The sequence below is a fragment of the Giraffa tippelskirchi genome, chromosome 4, assembly GCF_054371585.1.
Source record: "Giraffa tippelskirchi isolate mGirTip1 chromosome 4, T2T-mGirTip1v1.2.pri, whole genome shotgun sequence".
NCBI classification, from domain to species: Eukaryota; Metazoa; Chordata; class Mammalia; order Artiodactyla; family Giraffidae; genus Giraffa; species Giraffa tippelskirchi.
In genome coordinates, this window is record NC_137278.1 from 136,967,311 (window position 1) to 136,988,349 (window position 21,039).

A 21,039-nucleotide genomic window follows, 5' to 3' on the forward strand; every position below is an offset into this window, starting at 1 on the left:
GGAGGTGGGAGTGGGGTCCAGGATGGGGAACACATGTAAACCCATGGCTGATTCATGTCAATGTATGGCAAAAACCACTACAATATTGTAAAGTAATTAGCCCCCAGCTAAAATAAATAAATTTATTAAAAAAAAAAAAAATGTCATCCTTGGAAATTATTCTATTTGATACTAAAATTCATGGAAACTTTAAAGACATATTTTCATATCAGCTGATATCCAGTTTCTCCAGTCAACCCCCTAAATCACCTAAGCATAGTGCTCTAAGGTTGGATGGGTTTGTTTTTGATCTTATCTCTGCTGACAAGATTCCTTCATGAAGCACTTCTTCCTTAAGAGCCATGTAAAGATGCTCAAATAATATTTTAATAAGGACTACATATGGATAATAACACCCACTTTCTAAATCAATTCCTTCCTCGTTCTACAAGACAATGACTTTCAGAAAAAATAAAAATATAGTTTTAAGTGGCATTATCTACTTGTCCCAGAGCCAAAAGTTGAATGCTCCATGCTATGGAGATTTGGTAATGGCCAATGTTCCTACATATCAGGGATAATGTGGTAAGTTCCTTTGCACAGAAGGGTCAATGGGTTACCATAGTGAGCTTGATCTCTGCAATTTTAGTGTCAGAGATATTTATGTTCCTAAGTACCCCATGCATGCTATTTAAGGTAAAAGAAACAGCAGGGGCATGGTTCCAATTGCTGAGCAAACAATGGTAGAAAGATGTTTATTAAAGCTGACTCTCAAGTGACAGATAAATGCATAGTTCTATTATGCATGCTAATTTCAACATGCAGCAAGCTTAAAAACAGATCAAAACAAGAGAGGTTTTAAAAAATCATAAAGACAAAATAGAGCTATGTTGGTATGTTACAAGAAAATGATTTTGCCTCAAAAGTGAATCCTCCTCAACCCCCTCAAGAAACATGTAACCACAATTTATGGAAAAAAATTAAAAGCAAGTTGGGATTGTTCCATTTCTTAGCTTACTTGGCTTTGAGTTTAAAAAAAAAAAAAGGGCTGTTGTTAAACTAAGATACAATTGATCCTTCCATTATAAACAAAAAACTAGATCACATAATTACTGATGTATAATTCTGATTTATTAATGTGCAATGTTTAGTTCTTAAAAAAAAAGGAAAACAACACAAAAACACACACACAAAACAAGCCAATAAACAGACTTTTTCATGCGCATCTTCTTTTCTACCTCACAAAGTTCCATGGCATAATTTTTTAGAGGTATTCCCTTGCTCAGGGTTGGCATATGTTTTTCAATTTTCACTGTCCAGAGGCATATTTACAGAAAGATGTACAAATATTGTAGATGGTAGGCTGCACAACCCTCACATGATTAAAACTTCAGTTCCTTGGTTTTCTAGGGCTTTGTGTAAATGCCAATAAACTTCAGAGTTTACCTAACTGTGCCTCTCAACCTTTGGTCCCAAAGGTGAAGGGCAGGATTTTTAATCAGGTAGCAATTTATCTGTAATTAGGAAAACATAATTACGTATTATCATCTAATTGCAATTACTGGTTGGAGAAAGTCACATATCACAAGCAGTGACCCATGCTGGATTATTGTTCTCCTATTACTGAATTCTGCATCTGTATTTGTATTTGGCAGGAAGCCAATAAAAATTCAAAGGTAATCACTACGCTTCTCTGCAGTCCAGCTGTCAAAGTCACCAACTCCACTGCTGAATAAGAAAGCGAGACATACTTTCTGAATCACATCTTGGCTATATCTGTTTCCTGCTCAGACATCAAGTGGAGATCAAAATAATTGTATACAAAAAAAACCCCATGTGAAGTAGGTTAGAGAACTGTTCCACGCTTCATTTCTGGTACAGTTAAAAATTTTAATGTCTCAAGGCACCACTATGGTTGAACATTGGATACGCGGGTAACCAGCTAATCTAGTAGGCTGTAAAGTCAGTAAATAGCTTGTGCAACTGTGAAAAGCAATCTCTAGAGGACTGTTAGATATACTGTAGGCACAGGTATCATAATAATACAAATAGAAAACAATGAGTCCTAGAAAAAGCATGTTGAGCACCGTTGTAGCATCGTCTGTATTTCTTTACCTAATGCTATGTAAACCTCACATTTACGAAAGGAAAGACTAACTTCTGAAAGTTACACTCAAGGTTGCTCTTTCTGCCTTCCCCAAAGGTGGATCTAGTTCGTCGGTGTACTTTTAGACGTCGTTGGATCCCCGTCACCCTCAGTGGTCCTGGTTGATTCGTTCAAGTGCGAGCTCAAGTTCTCCGATGTCAGGTGGGAAGACTTGTAGACGATCTCATTGAAGTCAGACCTGATGCACACCAAGGCGGGGTCATTCAGTGGGTCTTCCACCGAGGCCTGGGTGTTTTCTCTTGTGATTCCCATGTCCTTGCTGTGTTCTGAGGGGGATTTTCTTCTCATGCGAGTGTACATTTTGTCTTGATTCTCCATGCCTTGCTCATTTTTCAAAAACCGTCCAAAGAACCAAATGAAGAATCCAAACCACACGAAAGCTATTAAACTTGGAACAAAAGCCAGACACTTGATGTCGAGGCTTGCCCCTATGAACCTGCTGTGTAGGAACATGTCTCCCTCAACATAGGTTTTATTAGTCCGAGGGTTGGTGTGGTTGGACCGCCATTCCCAGGAGAGCTTGGTTCTGTTCAAATCCTTTAGACTCTCTGAGTCTTTGACTGTATATATCTTCTGTCCTGGGCCAATATACTGTCCATATTCATGAGGCTTATAAAATATCTGATTCTTCCACATATTAAGATCCAAAATCAAGACGAGAAAGATAATTCCATAGTTAAACCATTTACCTGCATTAAAAAAGAAATACTGTGTATTAGTCAAAGACTGATAAAACTGCAATAGGGTTTTCTCCTATAAAATGGAGATAATGGTATTATAGCATAAACTGTTGCTGTTTTAGACCTGTTAACAATTTTTTGAGAGGGCTATGCTGCCATTAAGTCAATTGGCAAAGGGAATTTCCTAAATGGATGTTAAGCATGTGAAAATGTAACTCTTGATCCCAGAGCCAGTAATTTATGGTATTTACACTAACTAGACAAAATCTCCTGGCTTTTAAGGCACTACCACTATACTCTAATTGGGTTTCATGTAGGTTATTCTCTAGAACATTTCAATCAAGGTTTAAAAACAAGCTCTAATAAAATTCTTAGAAAAGTCCAACATATGATTGAATATCTCTTATGGTTTTATAATTATGTCTGGGAAAGAAATAAATCATTTTGCAATGTAAGCACAACAGTGCATCAATTGAATTCACATTGCTGTTTGTTGGTGACCTGTTGATTAAACTATTAGTTGATGTGGTTCAGATCAATAATCCTTGAGCATTCATTTCAAGACTTTAAAAATAATTGCATGAAATTCTCATTGAACAGAATCCATTCATCAGACATATAAATATAACCAAAGCTTTAGAAGATATGATTTGGAGAGACTATAACTACTATGACTTCTTTGTAGGATTTAAAAGTCCTATATAAATAAGATATTATTTAGAGACATATTATCTAGTGAAATCTTTGCATCTTTAAATGGAAATAATGTGGAAAAACTTTGAAGGGATACTACATTCCATTACAATTTTTATTATAATTTATTCCAAATTTTACAGTATGAAGTGTTGTCTTAGTAACACCTCATAGTTTTGCTATAGCAAATAATGTGATATATATACAGATTCTAAAAGCTTTAGTTATAATTATTATCTATATTATGTCAAAATTATTTTGTATTTAAAAATAATGATATTGAACATTATTAAGTTACTGCCTCACATGAGAGCTAGGATTTTAAACATCTTAAACTAAAACTGGTAAACACGTATTTTGTAATACATACTTCAATAGAACACATAGCTTAAATATGACCTTGGGTAAGGAAAGGAGTTTAGGAAAATATTTTTCATCATTACACATTTTCAAGCTCCTATTCTGTGCAAATACAAGGGCTTTCCCAAATCCTTGTCTGGATTCCAAAACCTCCTAGCTACATTAACTTGGGTTATTTGCTTAAATTCTCCAAACTCCAATTTCTTTACAAGCAGAAAATAACAGTACTTATTAAAGCGGTTAACATTTCATGAGATTATTAGATACTAAGCACAATGTTTGCTATATAATAGGAACTCAGTAATTGTCACTATTATTATCATCAAAGCCTTGCTTAAGTCATGATAATGTCTTCATTTGCATGGAAAGGTACAACTTCTCTATGAAGAGAATTTATTTAAACCATGGGAAGAGAAATCATAACTGCCTGTCCTAAAATCATTCACCTATACAGGGTTTATAATATTTGTAATGAAAATTCTCGCCTGAATGATTAATTTAGCACACCCAAACTATAAATTAAGTCGGGACACTGGAAACATTTCCAGATATGAAAAGATGCTTATAATACTTTGTAATGTTAAGTTCAAGCTTCTCCTGCCCTCTTGTATCTTCAAAATGAAAACAGAATCAACCATAAAATAAATCAAGAAAGCTCAAGCCAGAGAAATTCCACCAAATACAAAGGCAGGCATCATTGCCAGATATTTATTGTATTCATAATAGACTCTGTGGAGGATACCTTAGTAGATCCTGAGGACATATGTCACTGCCTTCAAGGAAGGAACTTATCTTATGGGAGAAAACAGAACAGAGACATCAACAGATAAATAATAATAATAAGAGGCCACATTTAAGAGGTGCCAAAGGAGTGATACAAACCATAAAGCTGAAGATGTTGAGAAAATGGAATAAAAACTGAGTGCTAACTTCTGCAGAAAGGATTTTGAAGGAAGTAGCAATTCATGTGGTTGAGAAAGAAAAGGACAGGGAACAGTTTGGAAAATGTTATGTTTCTTTTAGTATACGTTTTTATTATGCTGCAGATAGAATAAAGTATAGAAAAAGATCAGCTAATGTGGAAGAGAGGGGGCAGAGAGAAGGGAAAGAATGGAGAATATCACAGGAAAAGAAAGCACAGCAGAATGAGAGACAGGTGATATGAAAAGTTCAGGGGTTCTCATTCAGTATCTCAGAGGCACTAAGTTTGTAGCTTTTGTGATTGAAACAGTTGGGAGAGGGGTTTGGGGGCCTTCTCTGTTGTAGGAGATCCATACTTATTCTCCTGTTGTAAACTACATGGGTTATGAAGCTATAGGGAGGGGAAGAGGTCCTTGAACCTGTATGACTGACCATCAACTTCTTGACTCACAAAGTGAAAAAAGTGAAAGTGCTAGTTTCTCAGTCATGTCTGACTCTTTCCAACCCTTTGTATTGTAGCTCAACAGGCTCCTCTGTCCATGGAATTCTCCTGGCAAGAATACTGGAGGAGGTAACCATTCCCTTCTTGGGGGAATCTTCCTGACCAAGGGAGGAAACCTGGGTCTCCAACATTGCAGGTAGATTCTTTACCATCTGAGTTCACAAAGGCCCCTTCGAAAAACCCTGTTTAGATCACATTTATCAACTCATGAGCAGAGCAGTCTCCCATATGGGGTTTCTGTTTCTAGGGTAATGATGTCAGAAACTGAACATAAGCAGCACCACAGAATCAGAAAGAAAAAGGAATACTCATGGAGCTTATGGAGAAGGCAATGGCACCCCACTCCAGTCCTCTTGCCTGGAGAATCCCATGGACGGAGGAGCCTGGTAGGCTGCAGTCCTTGGGGTCGCTAAGAGTCAGACACCACTGAGCGAGTTCACTTTCCCTTTTCACTTTCATGCATTGGAGAAGGAAATGGCAACCCACTCCAGTGTTCTTGCCTGGAGAATCCCAGGGATGGGGGAGCCTGGTGGGCTGCCGTCCATGGGGTCACACGGAGTCGGATACAACTGAAGCGACTTAGCAGCAGCAGCATGGAGCTTAGAGAAGGGTGCTTTTCTGGTGGCTAGAAGATGCTCAGTGAATAACAGTAAAAGGAAAAATAAAATAAAATCAGGGAATAAAAGTGGTAGTGAATGTACAGTGATCAAACTGAAGGAACCCTGCAGATAGAAAGAGCTTTTTTTCATACTTTCAAATTATTTTCTCTACCCAAGTTGAATGGTGCTGGGTCAGCTTGACCACTAAACATTCACATTAAAAATCATGTTATGTCACTTCTCAAGTGACCTAGTATCCATATATTAAGACAAGAGGAAGGAGACACCAGTTAAGAATGTGTTGCCTGACACGGATACCATTCATTACTCTGGTCTAACACATCTTTACTGATTTGTGAGAGGGGAATCATAGTGACAAAAACTGCAGCCTGGACACCAGCAGAAGGAGATCAAATACTCAGTACAATGTGGGTAACATAATTAACCTCTCCAGATCTCAACAATTTTAGTTTCAAATTGAGTTAACAGAAATAGATGCCTTCCAGTTCTATGATTCTGTCCTCTTCCCCTAAACCCTTCTATTTTTTAACTATGTAAATTCAATTTTTTGTGCTATAAAATGGAGAATAACACCAGTGTTGTTGTTCAGTTACTTTGTCATGTCCGACTCTGTGTGACTCCATGTACTGTGGCATGCCAGACTTCCCTGTCCTTCATGATCTCCCTAAGTTTGCTCAAATTCATGTCCATTGAGTCAGTGATGCCACCCAACCATCTCATCCTCTGTCATCCCCTTCTCCTCCTGCCCTCAATTTTTCCCAGCATCAGGGTATTTTCCAATGAATCAACTCTTCACATCAGGTGGCCAAAATATTGGAGCTTCAGCTTCAACATCAGTCTTTCCAATAAATATTAAGGATTGATTTCTTTTAGGATTGACTGGTTTGATCTCCTTACTGTCCAAGGGACTCTCAAGAGTCTTCTCCAGTACCATAGTTCAAAAGCATCAATTCTTTGGTGCTCAGCCTTCTTTATGGTCCAACTCTCACATCCATACATGACTACTGGAATAAACCATAGCTTCAACTATCTGGACTTTTGTTGGCAAAGTGATGTCTCTGCTTTTTAATATGCTGTCTTGTTTGGTCATAGCTTTTCTTCCAAGGAGCAAGTGTCTTTTAATTTCATGGCTGCAGTCACCATCTGCAGTGATTTTGGAGCCCAAGAAAATAAAATCTCTCACTGTTTCCATTGTTTCCCCATCTATTTTGCCACTTAATTGCCATGAAGTGATGGGACTGGATACCATGATCTTAGTTTTTTGAATGCTGAGTTTTAAGCCAGCTTTCTCACTCTCTTCTTTCACCTTCATCAAGAGGCTCTTTAGTTCCTCTTCACTTTCTGCCATCAGGGTGGTGTTATCTGCATATCTGAGGTTATTGATATTTCTCCTGGCAGTCTTGATTACAACTTGTGTTTCATCTAGCCCAGCATTTCGCATGATGTACTCTGCATATAAGTTAAATAAGCAGGGTAACAAAATACAGCCTTGACGGACTCCTTTCCCACTTTTGAACTCATCTCTTGTTCCATGTCTGTTTTTAACTTTTACTTCTTGACCTGCATACAGGTTACTCAGACACCCGTCAAACCACCTCAAAGGATTATCATGATTGTCGACTAAAAAATATAGTCACAACCTGAAAGTAGAGAGCTGTTTTATTTGGAGGGAAGGTTTAAGACTCCAAATCTGGGAAGTAGTTCTGAGAAAACTGCTCTAAGGAGGCAGGAGGGGAAGTCAGGCTATATACAAGTTTGCAATAAAGGGAGCAGGCAGTTTGAACATCAAAGATCAGGTATCAAGTTAAGGAATTTAGCATTGTATGTATGGGAAGATGCAAGCCTCTGGGCTCACTGAATTCATTCTTTTCATATATACTTCAGCTGTCTGGGGCCAATCCTGTTTCCTTGTTCACCTTGCTTCTTGCATTCCCCCAGCCCCTAAGCAATCACTGTGGGGGTGGCAGCATCTGCTGGATCTCAGTTTTGGAAGTCCTCATTCACATTTGGAGGCCAGATATCAGTGATGATTGTGACATTTCGTGTTTATTAATATGGCAGGAGATATTTTCATTTCACAGGATATAATGAAAAGTTGTGGACCTGCAAGGTGATGATAATGGTAATGAACCTGCCTGCCAATTCAAGAGATGTAAGAGACACCAGTTCAAACCCTGGGTCGGGAAGATCCCCTGCAGGAGGGCATGGAAACCCACTCCAGTATTTTTGCTTGGAGAAGCCCATGGACAGAGGAGCCTGGTAGGCTACAGTCCATTGGGTCATACAGAGTCAGACACGGCTGAAGCGACTTAGCATGCATGCACACACAATGAGAAGTGGTACTTGAGAGTTCTCTGAAATATATTGTTTGCCCAAAATGTAGGGTAGTATTATTTCTACAATTTCTTCTTTCTGCTTCTTCAATCCAGTTAATATACAATCTAAGTAGAGAGAAGAGCATGTTAATGGTTTCTAACAAAGATATACCCTCAGTGTTTCAGTTTGGATAAAACAGAATGAATTACTGAGCAGTGACATTAATAGGTAGATATCACTGGACCAATTGGGCTTCCCTGCTGACTCAGATGGTAAAGAATCTACCTGCAGTGTGGAAGGCCTGGGTTCAATCCATGGGTGGGAAGGTCCCCTGGAGGAGGAAATGGCAACTCACTACAGTATTCTTGCCTGGAGAATTCAATGGACAGAGGAGCCTGGCGGGCTACGGTCAGACAGGATTGAGCGACTAATACTTTTACTTTCACTGAACTAATTACCCAAGAGGCCCCAGTGTGTAGCTAAATGTAAATATGCGTTGTGAATCAGCATATCTAACATGTTAAAAATCCCTAGCAATTGATAATTTGCCTACAGCTTGCAGTAGTATTAGTCCAGAGAAACGCACACAAAATGTGAAGCTAAATAACAGGGGATAGATTCTCCCCATACCCCCCACTTCATTTCCACAGCCGAGAGACCGTGTGGGGGTGGGGAAGTATAGAGAGGAGAGAATTAGATGAGGCAGGATTCCTATTGACTTATTTCCTTTTCTGCTTCTGTGAATGTAGCCTCGCCCTTCCCCCACTGCTGTAGTTGCTCAGTTGAAAATGAAACTGCTGAAAATAGAGAAGAAATGGCTCTTCTTACTTTTTGTGTCCTGCCCACCTGACATAACTCCTGCTTCATTTATCCATCGGTAGAGAGGAAGGATGTCCATCTTTCTCTACAGTCCTTTTTTCCATTTTCCTACACAGTGTTTTGTTACCTTCGTAATACTCTCTCCTCTTTAAAAAATTACTTTTACGAGATGCCGCAAACTAGAAAGCAAAATCAAGTGGGACAACTCAACTTAGTGTACTTGCCTATGAAGTGAAGGAGTTGAGTTATATAACCCTTAAGATTTCTTCCTAGTCCTAAAAGTCTCCTTGATGAGTCTATGAAATAAACACCACCTAAACCTTAATGTTTTATGATGCAGCAGGAAATCTCACCATTAGAGCAAAAAAGACGCAATACACATTTTTCAGATGGAGAAAGCTTTCCTTAACAAAAAAAAAGATTGTATATTCTCAGAAATGCTGTTTACCATAAAAAATAAATTTGAGTCTCTTAAATGACTCACATGAAAAGGTGTAAGACACAGAAAAAGAAAAAGACTAACAGTGCTTCTATTGCCATTTTTTCATGTGTGTTGTTGTGAATGTACAGTCAACCATAACAAGAGGTTTGGTATTTTGGCATTAATTGTATGAGAGTTTTTGCATTTTCCCTGTCGTTTCAACTACATAGCATAATGTAAATCAGCAAGGGGGAAGGGTGAGAATACATACATTATTTCTATTAATCTCCTTCTCGAAATACCTCACCGTCTCCTTTAATGAGAAATCCCTGCATGGTGTTGTGGGATTGCTTCTTTCCTGTGTTGTGTGCTTGTAATGAATCTTACTGATTGGCAAAAATGATATTATGATGGTAATTTTATCATTTTACTTTGTGGGAGCTTATAGAATCCTGGGCTAGTTAATTTTAAAAGAATTCTTCATTAAATATCAGCCTCACTTTAGCACAGGAAATGACCAGCGTTTGGGGAAAAGTGTTATTTTTTTCAACTAAGGAAAAATACTATATGTGCTGATGTTTCCACCTATAATGAACCGTTCATGATTCAAATAAGCAACTATAATATTTAAAAAAAAATCTTTTACTCAGTAGGGTTGCCAGTTAGCATTGAGGTTGAGCTGTGCTGTTAGCACCTCTATAGCAAGTGGTGTCACCATTTGGGCAGACTCTATGCCCGGTGGTCATGCTCCACAAAGTCACTAGCATCCACTATGTGATCACAGGAAACCTTGACCTTGAAGAAGATGAGGTTTGTATAATTAAATAAATAACAGTTTGCTATAATAGGTTTCCTGGCCATGTTCAATATCCTCTCATTACAGACCTGATCAGTGTAAACAGGGCACTCTGCGTTAGCGGCTCTTTAAGCACCGCCCCCACGCCCCCACCCCTCCATCCCTCTTGCAACCAGATAATTTAAGAATATCCAGAAACCACATTAAATGCTTGGGTCATGAGGAGATGGTTGAGCAAACTGAAGATACTTACTAAAAAGTTTATGAACTAATAAGAACTGAGTTAGTAAATTATCTCAAGACTAAAAAGCAAATGAATATAGCTTCTCAAAATGCCTCTCTTGTCATTGTTACTTCCTTAAGTAGGAGACTACTCCTTTAGGACATAATCCAATATGATGAATAGAGGTAGAAACTTGTGATGATGAAAAGAAAAAGAAAAGGATGTGAAGTTGTACTGAATTTGATTCCCTTCACACTCTGACTTTCTTGAGACTGGGAACTGTGGTATGCTCATTTCTGTATTCCCTAGATCCTAGTTTAGTTTTAGACACACGTTAAGTCAGAAAGTGTCCATTAATCAGTAAGTAAAATCTGAAATACTGTGTTCAGAAAAATTTCAAGGAGTGAAGTTCTAGTCTTTCAAATCAAATGCCATTGTCACAATGATCTGGTGAATTCTAAGTCACTGCTAAAATCAGATAAAGTCTGGAAAATTGGGAAAAACAAACTATTTATGTCTCAAAGAATATGATTAATTATATATTTCAAGTCTTTCTTCTGGCTATAAAGAAAAATATCTGAAAAGCATGTGAGTTTTACCACAAAACCCCACATCTATGCATAAATGAACCCAGGACACCTCAGTCTGGACAGGACAGACCAGCTTAGGGGCAGCAAGGGCTGACAGGCTATGGGCAGAGCAACTACGGCCTTGAAGAAGATGAGTTTGGGACAAATAAAAGGAATTGCTGCTTTAGGTAGAAGTAAACAGTTAATGCTAGAGCTTCACAAATGTGTTGGTAATGGAAATTGCTGCAGGAAAGGTTCAGAAAAATTCATAACTAAGAGACTAGCAAGAGATCCTTGTATGCTTTGGATAAATTCATGATCATTGGGGACTGTCATGGTGAAGAAGATGCATTGTATTTCCCTATAACAAGTCCCTTGTTAATTTTGCCAGGCAGAATATTCTGCTGGACGGACCACTGGCCTGCCCTCGCCAGCACTTTCCATGATCTGATTGACACAGGAGAGCTCCTTAAAAAATAATCCTTGGGAACTCATTTTCCAGAAATCATGCACCTATGGAAATAAAACGAAGGACATTATTTTTATGCATTATTTTCCACATTCTCGCCATTGTGAAGCACCTGTGCCCTCACACTGCTCAGGAAACTGAAATAGAACACAGACAATAGGGAGGCTTGTTTACTGCTACATTTTCCATTTTTGCTGAAAGGTTCCCATGGGCATCGTCGTGCCAGTAGTGTGAATTCTCTCCTCACAGATGCACAGGCCTTCCTTCTGGCCTTTCCCCCAACCCTCTCCTAATTTACTCAGATGATGGCCACCAATGGGACGCTTCTTTTGTCTGACTGGGATAACAGATGGCAGAGCTTCCACCGGGATTGGCATTAATAGGACTCAGGGAGCTTCCGAGTCTGAATTGAGAGGCCATTCCTCTTTGGCCTCCAGAGACTTAGTATATCATATTTTGAATCCATCTTTGCACTCACCTTATAGGTAAAAGGGAAGAGGGTGAAAGAGATAATTATACAGTTGTATTTAGCATTTACTTTTAGGAGAAGGAACAGTGGACTTTAGCTAAAAGCACCAGTGTGACCAAATCACTAACCATTTATCCCCTTTATTACTGAAGTCAAAATTCCCAGAAAAAAATATTTTAACACACCCTTGGAAAAGAGATGATTTATTTTTATAAGCTGTAGCACAGCTTATAAAATGAAAGCTCATACATACTGCAACAAACCATCTGTCGGGGGGATCCAGATGAGCTAAACAGATGCAACAATTCAAGTTATTTCTGACATGCATAAATAAAACTAGCTAGGAATCAGGATTAAAAAATACTCAAATCCTAAAGGCTTTTAAAATGTCATTGGGAACTCATCAGTGTCAGATAACCCTCTACATATAGAGCATTTCATTGGGAGAGAGATTTTTATTTTTTCATTCCTAGCTTTGTCTTTCTCGAGGACTCAGAACATAACTGCTATTTCCATAACAGCAAAGAACTCAGAATAGTTGATAAATAATCAGACAGCCTTCTCTCAGGCTACCTAGTATTTTTTGAATTAAATAGGAAAAGCAGATTCTGAATGGATAAAAGGAAAAGCTTTAGGTAAAAACAGTGAGAACTTACTGAGTGCTTGCTTCATGGCAGGCAATGTTTTAAGTGCCTTGTACATATTAATTAATTTCATCCTCACTGCAATCCTATGGGATAAGTACCACCACTGTCCCCATTTAACAGATGAAAATACTGAACGTCTAAGAGGTTAAAGAGCTTGACAAGGGCCCTGCTACCAGTTAGTAGCAGGGCTGGAATCTACACACAAATCTTTACATTCCATTGCCTCAACGTGCACTGAATGTCTTTTCCAGATCACAGAGAAATGATAATTGAGACCATCAAGCCATCCTTGACTCTGGAAGAATTCCAGCCATTCTCATCTACGCTCTTCTGGTGCAGAACAAACACAGAAAAAGAATTAGACAGAGCTGTCTGGCAGTCTGTAGGATCCTTTCCTAGCCCTGGCTCCAGCTTCTTCTGGACCTTTCTCTGGTCATGCTCTGTTTTGGGACCGCCTCTGTTTTGGCCCCAGCTCTGAACTTTCTTACTCCTCTCACATATGCCTTTCTTACTGACTACCCCATTTAAAAATTTTATTTATTTATCTGGCTGCATCAGGGCTTAGTTGGGCATGCAGGATCTTTGCTGTGTTTGGCAGGATCTTTCGTTGCCCCACACAGAGTCTCTAGTTGTGGTGCATGGGCTCTGGAGCTCATAGGCTCTGTAGTTGTGGCACATGGGCTGAGTTGCACTCTGTGGCATGTGGGATCCTAGTTCTCCTACCAGGGATCGAACCCACATCCTCTGCATTGCAAGGCAGATTCTTAACCACTGGACCACCAGGGATGTCCCTACCCCATTTCTATTGAATGTGTATTCTGCCCCTTGGGTTTTGTTTGATTAGGCATGTAGAAAGCACATAAATGCTGAGATGAGAGGAATTCTGATTACAGGAAATGTTTCTCAGTAGCTGTATTTTTCAAAGTATGATCCTCTGGCTACCTGCATGGGCATCACTGGTAGTGCTCCAGAGAATGGCGGATTCCGGGCTCCACTTCATACCTGAGGCATCCGACTCTGGTGTGTGGCTGATGGATCGTTTATACAAGCTCTCCAGTTGATTCCCATATAAACTGAAGTTTCAGAACTATTGACAGATAGAGAGGGTTTCATGCTTAATGATCCCAGGGGTGTTTCTATATTTACTGACCAGGAAAGCATTAGGTCTCCCTACAAAAAAGAAGCAGAACTTGGAGGAAACTATCAAGCTAGCATTTGTGGTTCTTTTGGAAGTTTGTGGGTTACTAACTATTGAGCATGTTAAAATACAACACAGTGCACTATGTTTTAGAGACTTTTACCTGGGTTTGCCCAGAAACAACTATTTTACAATATCAAGTAAAGTCAAAGGGCTTTCAGGGGAGATGGGTGGTACTCCAGCATGGCTTCAGCAACCTCTTCAGCCAATTCACAGAACAAAGAGAACAACAGACAAAAAAAAAGGGGGAACATTCTGATTTTCTTCAGTTTCCCTGGGTCAGGAAGATCCCCTAGAGGCGGGCATGGCAACCCACTCCAGTATTCCAGCCTGGAGAATCCCGTGGACAGAGGAGCCTGGTGAGCTACAGTCCATAGGGTTACAAAGAGTCAGACCCAACTGAAGTGACCTGGCACACACACATGCATTCTTAAGTAGAACATGCCAAATTATGTAAGCTTTGGGCACCACAAAACTTGCCCCTACCCCTGTCTATAAATGACAGCATATATGACAAAGCTATGCATAAGAGCCCCGAATTAAATATTTTTAACAGTTTTATTTTCCTTTCTGGCCAACGGACTCTCTGAGCCCCCCTCCCCACTTCTCCTCTCCTTTTTTTAAACTTGATGTTCTGCACTCAAACAGGATATTTTTGAAAATCCTTCTGATAGTCAGAGACAATATTAGTGCCATGATGGTCTGAGACAAGAGCTGATAGTAAGAACAGATGGTTCCGGCAAAAGCCCACCCAAAGGGATATGATGATACCATGTGTGTGATAGCTGTTTTAGAAGTCTGAGAGGGCAGTGTGCTGCAGAGATTAAGTGGGGACTCTGAAACCACACTATGTGACCTGAACTCAAATTGATTGATTTACCCAGCGAATTTAATAGATGGGCCTCATTCATTTTGAATAGGAAAAGAAATCTGCTTCATCTTCCCTATTCATGAGCTCATTCTCCAATTTAGGAAGGTCGCCTCATGCTCAAAGCAAAAAACAGCCTTCAAGTTGGGAAGCAAAGGTTTTTTGCAGCATTCAGATGTTCACGTTTTCTGCACTCAGACTATTTTTATTCGGCAGCACAGACGGTCGTGTAAGTACAGATTTCTTTGGCAGTTTTTATTATAGCAGGTGTAGGATCCTAGGCCACTGTCCTTAAAACACACACATTCACTACCTGCATTTGAACAGCTTGAGAACTAATGCCATTCTTTATTTGATTATGTAGCTTACTGATTCTTGCTAAAAAAAAAAAAATTATAAAACATAACTCTAAGAAGCCTTGTTTAGATGAGAATGACTGAGATGTCATGAAAGAATATTATAATAAATCATATTCAAGCCATTTCAAGAGCAGGACACATTTGAAAATGGAATAATCTAAGGATCCACAGGAGAAGGACTTGAGGCAAACATGAGCCTTTCCACAGCAGTAAGTTTCAATCAAATGAGAAGTGGCCTGAACTCCCTAAAGGCACATGGTCTGACTGGAGCTGTAGGGTACCATTGTTTTGATCTCAGCAGCAAGTGAACAAGAAAACACAAAGAGTATTCATATTGAAAAAATATACTGAGCTATATGTTGTGAAAAAGAAACCTACCTAATGAACAAAACCAAGGCAGAGTGGCCTATGGAGTGTGGCAGAGACGGCTAGTGATATTCCTAGGCTAGAATACGAGACTTGATGCCACATGGCTGCTCAATGGCAGATCATGTCTCTCTGTTCTCCTTGACTCTGTGTGGGGCTATCCCACTAGGTATTCCTTATGGAATGTGAGTGGAGGTGACATGCTTTATTTCCAGGCAAGGTGGTCAAGAAACAGACAAACTCTCTCAGTCATTTTTCCCATTCAGTCCTTTGCCCGCTGGATGCTGAAGCTGAAATTGTTAAAGCACCAGGAACTTAAGTCCAGAATGATGGTCCAGAGCCCCCCACTGATCTGGAACCACCTTGCACTGCTAAGTGAGTAAAATTAAACTATATTGCCAGATGCTTCTAAACAGTTACCATTTTCATTTTCAAAGCAGCCAGCATGACTCTAACTAGGAGACAATCAGATTGTGTTTGAAATTATACCTGTTATGTGAATATGATATTCCTCCTTGAAGATCTTCTGGAAGAAAGGAATCTTGAACTGCATATGAGGAGTATGCAAACCGGGAAGATTTACATCAACGTCTCCCATGAAATGTGGAAATTCCCAGTCCTGTCAGAGAAAACCAACATGACAACATATCTGTGATTTGTTTCGTTCCAAAGCAGCAAAACACCAAAAATTGACTTTTTACAAGCACTTATTTTAAAATCATTTAAATGCAGCCAGCTGTTGGGTGTATCTGTTTTGTTCTGTGATGGTTGTTTTATGTACATCAGGTAGCAGTATGCAATCAAAATCAAAATTAAGTCATAACTTATATCCTCAGATTTTCTCTTTAATGTGATAATAAGAAACCAATGCAGAATTGATGTGCATTAATATATGTTTCTTTCTTTCATTATAGAGATCCGATCTTAAATTTTTATAGGAAGGAAGTGATCCATATTTTATAAATATGGGGTAATTTAGTTATTTTTTGTTTCAATATTTTTTAAAAATAAGAAATTTATACCAGTATATTTTCTGTAAGAAGACAAAGAGGATCTAATACATTTAACCAAGTTCCTCAATTCACATCAAGGGAGTTTTATTAATCATCTGTGCTAGCAACTATATAGAATGGAAAAATGCCAAAATCTTCTGTCCTGTTCTCTTGCAATTTAGCATCAATTTGAACCAAATGATGGAGGGCCTCACATACTAGCCTGAGAGATGCACAGTGAATTAATTCCAAAACTGTCATTAGTTATTTCCTTGTTTTCAAGGCAAAATCATGTGGGATGACCCTCCTTCTTACAAGGAAGGAAAAAATATGCAAATGAGGATATTTTTAGGTGACTCATCTGCTCTTGGTTTTTGCATAGAAGCACCAAATTAAAGTTCATAACTAGCATGTGAAGAAGAAATACACTAAATAATGAAGAAACCTTCAAGCTGAACCCATGTTTTTATTTCCAGTAATAAAATTATCACTAAATTAACAGTTCTACATTTAGTGAATGTTTTCTAAAGAACTTGGAGATGAAAAAATAATAAAATATTACTTTAAAATTTTAATCTGCTATTTTGACATAAAAAGTTAAATTTTTCTGAGATTTCTCTATATGAAGCTAATAGAGGTGTGCTGATAATAGTGTGCATGAACATTTCAGGAGTTTCCATTGCAATTCCACTTCCCTCTTTACAGCAAATTCTGATTAAGGGAGAACAAACCTTAAAGGAAAGAAGAATATGTGAGTGGTGGTAATCAGGAAGGTTTTCAATGTTTATTAATTTTTGATCTATGGATAACTTTAAGCCAGTTATAAGAAATAAATATATAAGTATAAAAATAAAATGATATAATATCATCCCTTATTACTGGTACGTATGCCAGTACCTTGTTGGTCTTGCTTCTCTTGGTTTTTCAGATATCAGCAGCAAATAGACATGTAATTTTGGAAATTCAGAGAACCCAAAGCACTGATGCTGGATGAATTTGGAATATTTTGATCTAAAATATTAGTAGAAAATAATATTTGTGAACTATTGCATTTTATTAAAGTGCACTTTTTTTTTCATTGATATCATCTTGCTCTATGTTACTCAGAAGACACTTGCAAAGAATTAAAATTGAATTTAGTCCTTTGCTAAAATATAACTGACATCTGCCATAAAAAATTATGCTTGGCAATGATAACCAGAGAATCTTTCACTAGTGCAGGATAAGAAACATAGAACATTGTCACTAGAGCAATTCCCTTTCTTCTTGGTTTAAGGAAGAATTTAGGATTAACAGATACACACTACTATCTATATAAAATACACACACAATAAGGACCTACTGTATGTATAGCACAGGGAACTATATTTAATTCCTTATTAATGGAAAAAATCTGAAAAGAATCACTGAATCACTTTGCTGTATATCTGAAATTGACACAATGTTGTAAATCAACTACACTTCAATTAAAAAAAAAAGGGAGTGAATACTTCTTGGTAGTAATTGGGCAAGTGTACTTAGTGTACTTTCTTTTGAAAAGATGTTCTTGGACTGTTATTGTTTAGCTTTTCATTTAATGAAGTGAAAGCTTTCTACTAGGTATGAAATTGATTTTAGTTTGAAAGTAATCTCTAGAGACTTCTTGTATACTGGGATCAAATCCTCACCCCCCTGCCAAATAGTTCCTTAATTATATCCCAACTATACTTGGATATAGGAAGAGGAATTCAGGAAATGTAGATTAGAGGACAGGAAAAAGTCTTCCTCTTCATCTAGAAGATGGCACTCCTTTCTGTCTTTTATTTTTAAAGAGATGAAGGCAGAGAGTTTGGGGGGAAATGTGAGAGTAGTATCTTACACCATCTAAGAAATTAAAAACAAAGAAAGAACTAATAAAAGAGATGATACATAAAGTCTCTCAGATTCCCCCTTTATAATGTCCAGGGGCTTCCCTGGTAGCTCAGTGGTAAAGAATCTGCTTGCCAGTGCAGGAGACATGGGTTTGATCCCTGGTCTTGGAAGATCCCACATACCTCAGAGCAACTAAGCCTGTGCACCACAGCTATTGAGCCTATGCTTTAGAGCCCAGGAGCCACAACTTCTGAAGCCTGTATACCCACATTCCTGCTCCACAACAAGAGAAGTCACTGCAATGGGAAGCCCACACACCACAGCTACCGAGTAGGCCCTGGCTGCCACAACTGGAGAAAAGCCCATGCAGCAAGGAAGGCCCAGTACGACCAAACAATAAATAAATAAAACTACCAGATTTGGGTTTTAAAAACTGTTTTCCTTAGTCTTTTAACTCCCTGCCCCCACAGTGTTCCTGCTACTCTTATTTTTGTGGTTTAGTTCCTCAGTCGTGTCCTGACTCTTGGCAACCCCATGGACTGTAGCCCGCCAGGCTCCTCTCTCCATGGGATTCTCCAGGCAAGAATTCTGGAGAGTGGGTTGCCATTCCCTTCTCCAGAGCATCTTCCTGATTTAGAGATCAAACCTGGGTCTCTTGCATTGCAGGCAGATTCTTAAACATCTGATTCACCAGGGAAGCCCCTAGTTCAATTCCTATTCCATATATTTCTACAGACGCATTGTTGAATCAGTGTAAATTTTGACCTTGACTTAGAATGGAATGGTAATAATATGCATTGCTACTACTTTCAATACATTTTGGGCTTATCTTATTGGAGGCATCGGAGGGTAGTGATACCTCAAATATATATGTATTTTTTATAGGAGATAAAAGAGGAAGAAGAATGATATTCTCAATCCCCATCTTCATCTCCAAATCCCACAGGCTTCTTGGGAAGGTGATATAATGCCTGGACAGCAACTAGCACATTGCTGGAGACAGAGGGAAGAGACAGAGAAACAGTCAACAAGCATGGCTGATTTCCCAGCATCATTCCAAGGTCAGAGTGTTCCTGAGAGTGAAGCAGAGGAAGCAGACAGGTCTGTTTTCACAAAGCTGCTTCAGGGTCCAAGTGGAAAAGGATGAAGGTCATCTTCTCCTGCCTTCATCCACTGCACAGTGCTGGCCTCCTGAGGTCTCTGATGGGACTTTGGTCAGAACAGAGTCCTCCCAGAGGGCACCAGGAGCAGGACCATAGGGAAGGTCCTTTCTCTCAAAGGGACATGTGAGTGACCTCAGTGGAAGACAGAAGGACAGGAGCAAACTAGTTTCTTGTGCAATGTGTATCTCACACCGTAGTGACCTCCAGGAATAACTGTGGTGGACTTTCACTGTGATGGGCGAGGCATTGCTACCATGGAGCAGGAGCTGGTAACCTAGCAACATGTGACACTAAAGGCCAAAGAAACCCAAGGACACTTGGATCATAAATTTTCAAGCACTGGCAATGTTCCAGCATCATCCTAAGCTACCTGTTTATATTTACATACAAAATAACCCCCAAATATTGCTATTATTAACTCATTTTACAGAAAAGAAAAATCTGCCTCAGAGAGGTTAAATTGTGACAAAATAAGATAGCTGTCATATGGCAGAGCACAGGCAAAAGAATACATATTTTCTGCTGGCCATGCTGCCTCTAACTATAAAAACTGATGACCCTTAACTGTTTTTGACTCATTACTAGAATTATCTATACCTGCTACATCTGTTCTGGGGGCTTCCCAGGTGGTAGAGTGGTAAAGAATCCACCTGCTAATGCAGGAGACACAGGAGACATGGGTTCTACCCCTGGGTTGGGAAGATCCCCTGGAAGAGAAAATGGCAACCTGCTCCAGTATTCTTGCCAGGATAACCTCATGGACAGAAGGGCCTGGTGGGCTACAGTCCATGGGGTCGCAAAGAGTCAGACACGACTGAGCAACTGAGCGGGCATGTGCGCTATACCTGTTCTTATTGAGAACCACTGATAACAGTCATTGCATGTTCATCTCTCACCGAAAGTCAGTTCCATGAGTGGCTTTAAATGATTTCCCCACCCCAACCCCAGAAGTTTCTCGTATTTTATCCAACCCTAATTTGACCAAGAAGATCAACTGTAACTTTTTCTCCATTAATCAACTAGCCCAGAGGTCGCTGGTTTCCAATCAGACTGTTGAGTAGGGAGATTTGACCAACAGGAGATTACTAGCAGGTACTGAGATTCTCTTGGCATCAAAACTACGGATGCATAGCAGTTTCACACACAGATTGTACATACGTGTTATGAGAGCCATGGTGTTCTTTCCTTCTGCATACATTTTAAAAATTATATTTTGAGCATCAGATGAAAACGTTGAATTAAGAGAATGACAAAGCAAGATGTATTCAGCTACCAAGATCGGGGTAGAGACAGGTTGGTCCTGTGATTTAATATTATAAAATGTTCATTTACTCTATTCTTTAAGAAATGCTATCAGTATTCAGTAATTCAAAGCTTCCTTACTACGGTCTCCTATCAAATCTAACAATGCCTTCAGCCGTCTGTCCCATTTGTGGCTCAGTGATGTGAGAATGATTTAAGTACATTGTGTCACTCACCCTACTCTAGTTATGATCAGCTTATGGTAATGAACAGACATCCAACTTTGTATCTTGCTTCATATATGAGAAACATCTAATTTTTATTCAGTTGGGTATATTTCCCATATAAA

At 39.0% G+C, this 21,039-nt stretch overlaps 1 protein-coding gene across 16 annotated transcripts in view; it reads right to left on the bottom strand.

Moving 5' to 3' along the window:
- Positions 1-1,091: 1,091 nt before the first annotated feature.
- Positions 1,092-21,039, bottom strand: part of TMEM117 (transmembrane protein 117) — a 543,516-nt gene continuing 523,568 nt past the window's right edge. For all 16 annotated transcript variants that reach the window (XM_081593589.1, XM_081593588.1, XM_081593586.1 and 13 more), the window contains 2 exons: positions 15,932-16,061; positions 1,092-2,835 (listed from right to left, as the gene is read on the bottom strand). In XM_081593589.1, the coding sequence (XP_081449715.1) occupies positions 2,189-2,835; positions 15,932-16,061 (777 nt within the window). In that variant the 3' untranslated portion in view covers positions 1,092-2,188. The remainder of the gene's footprint in view (positions 2,836-15,931; positions 16,062-21,039) is intronic.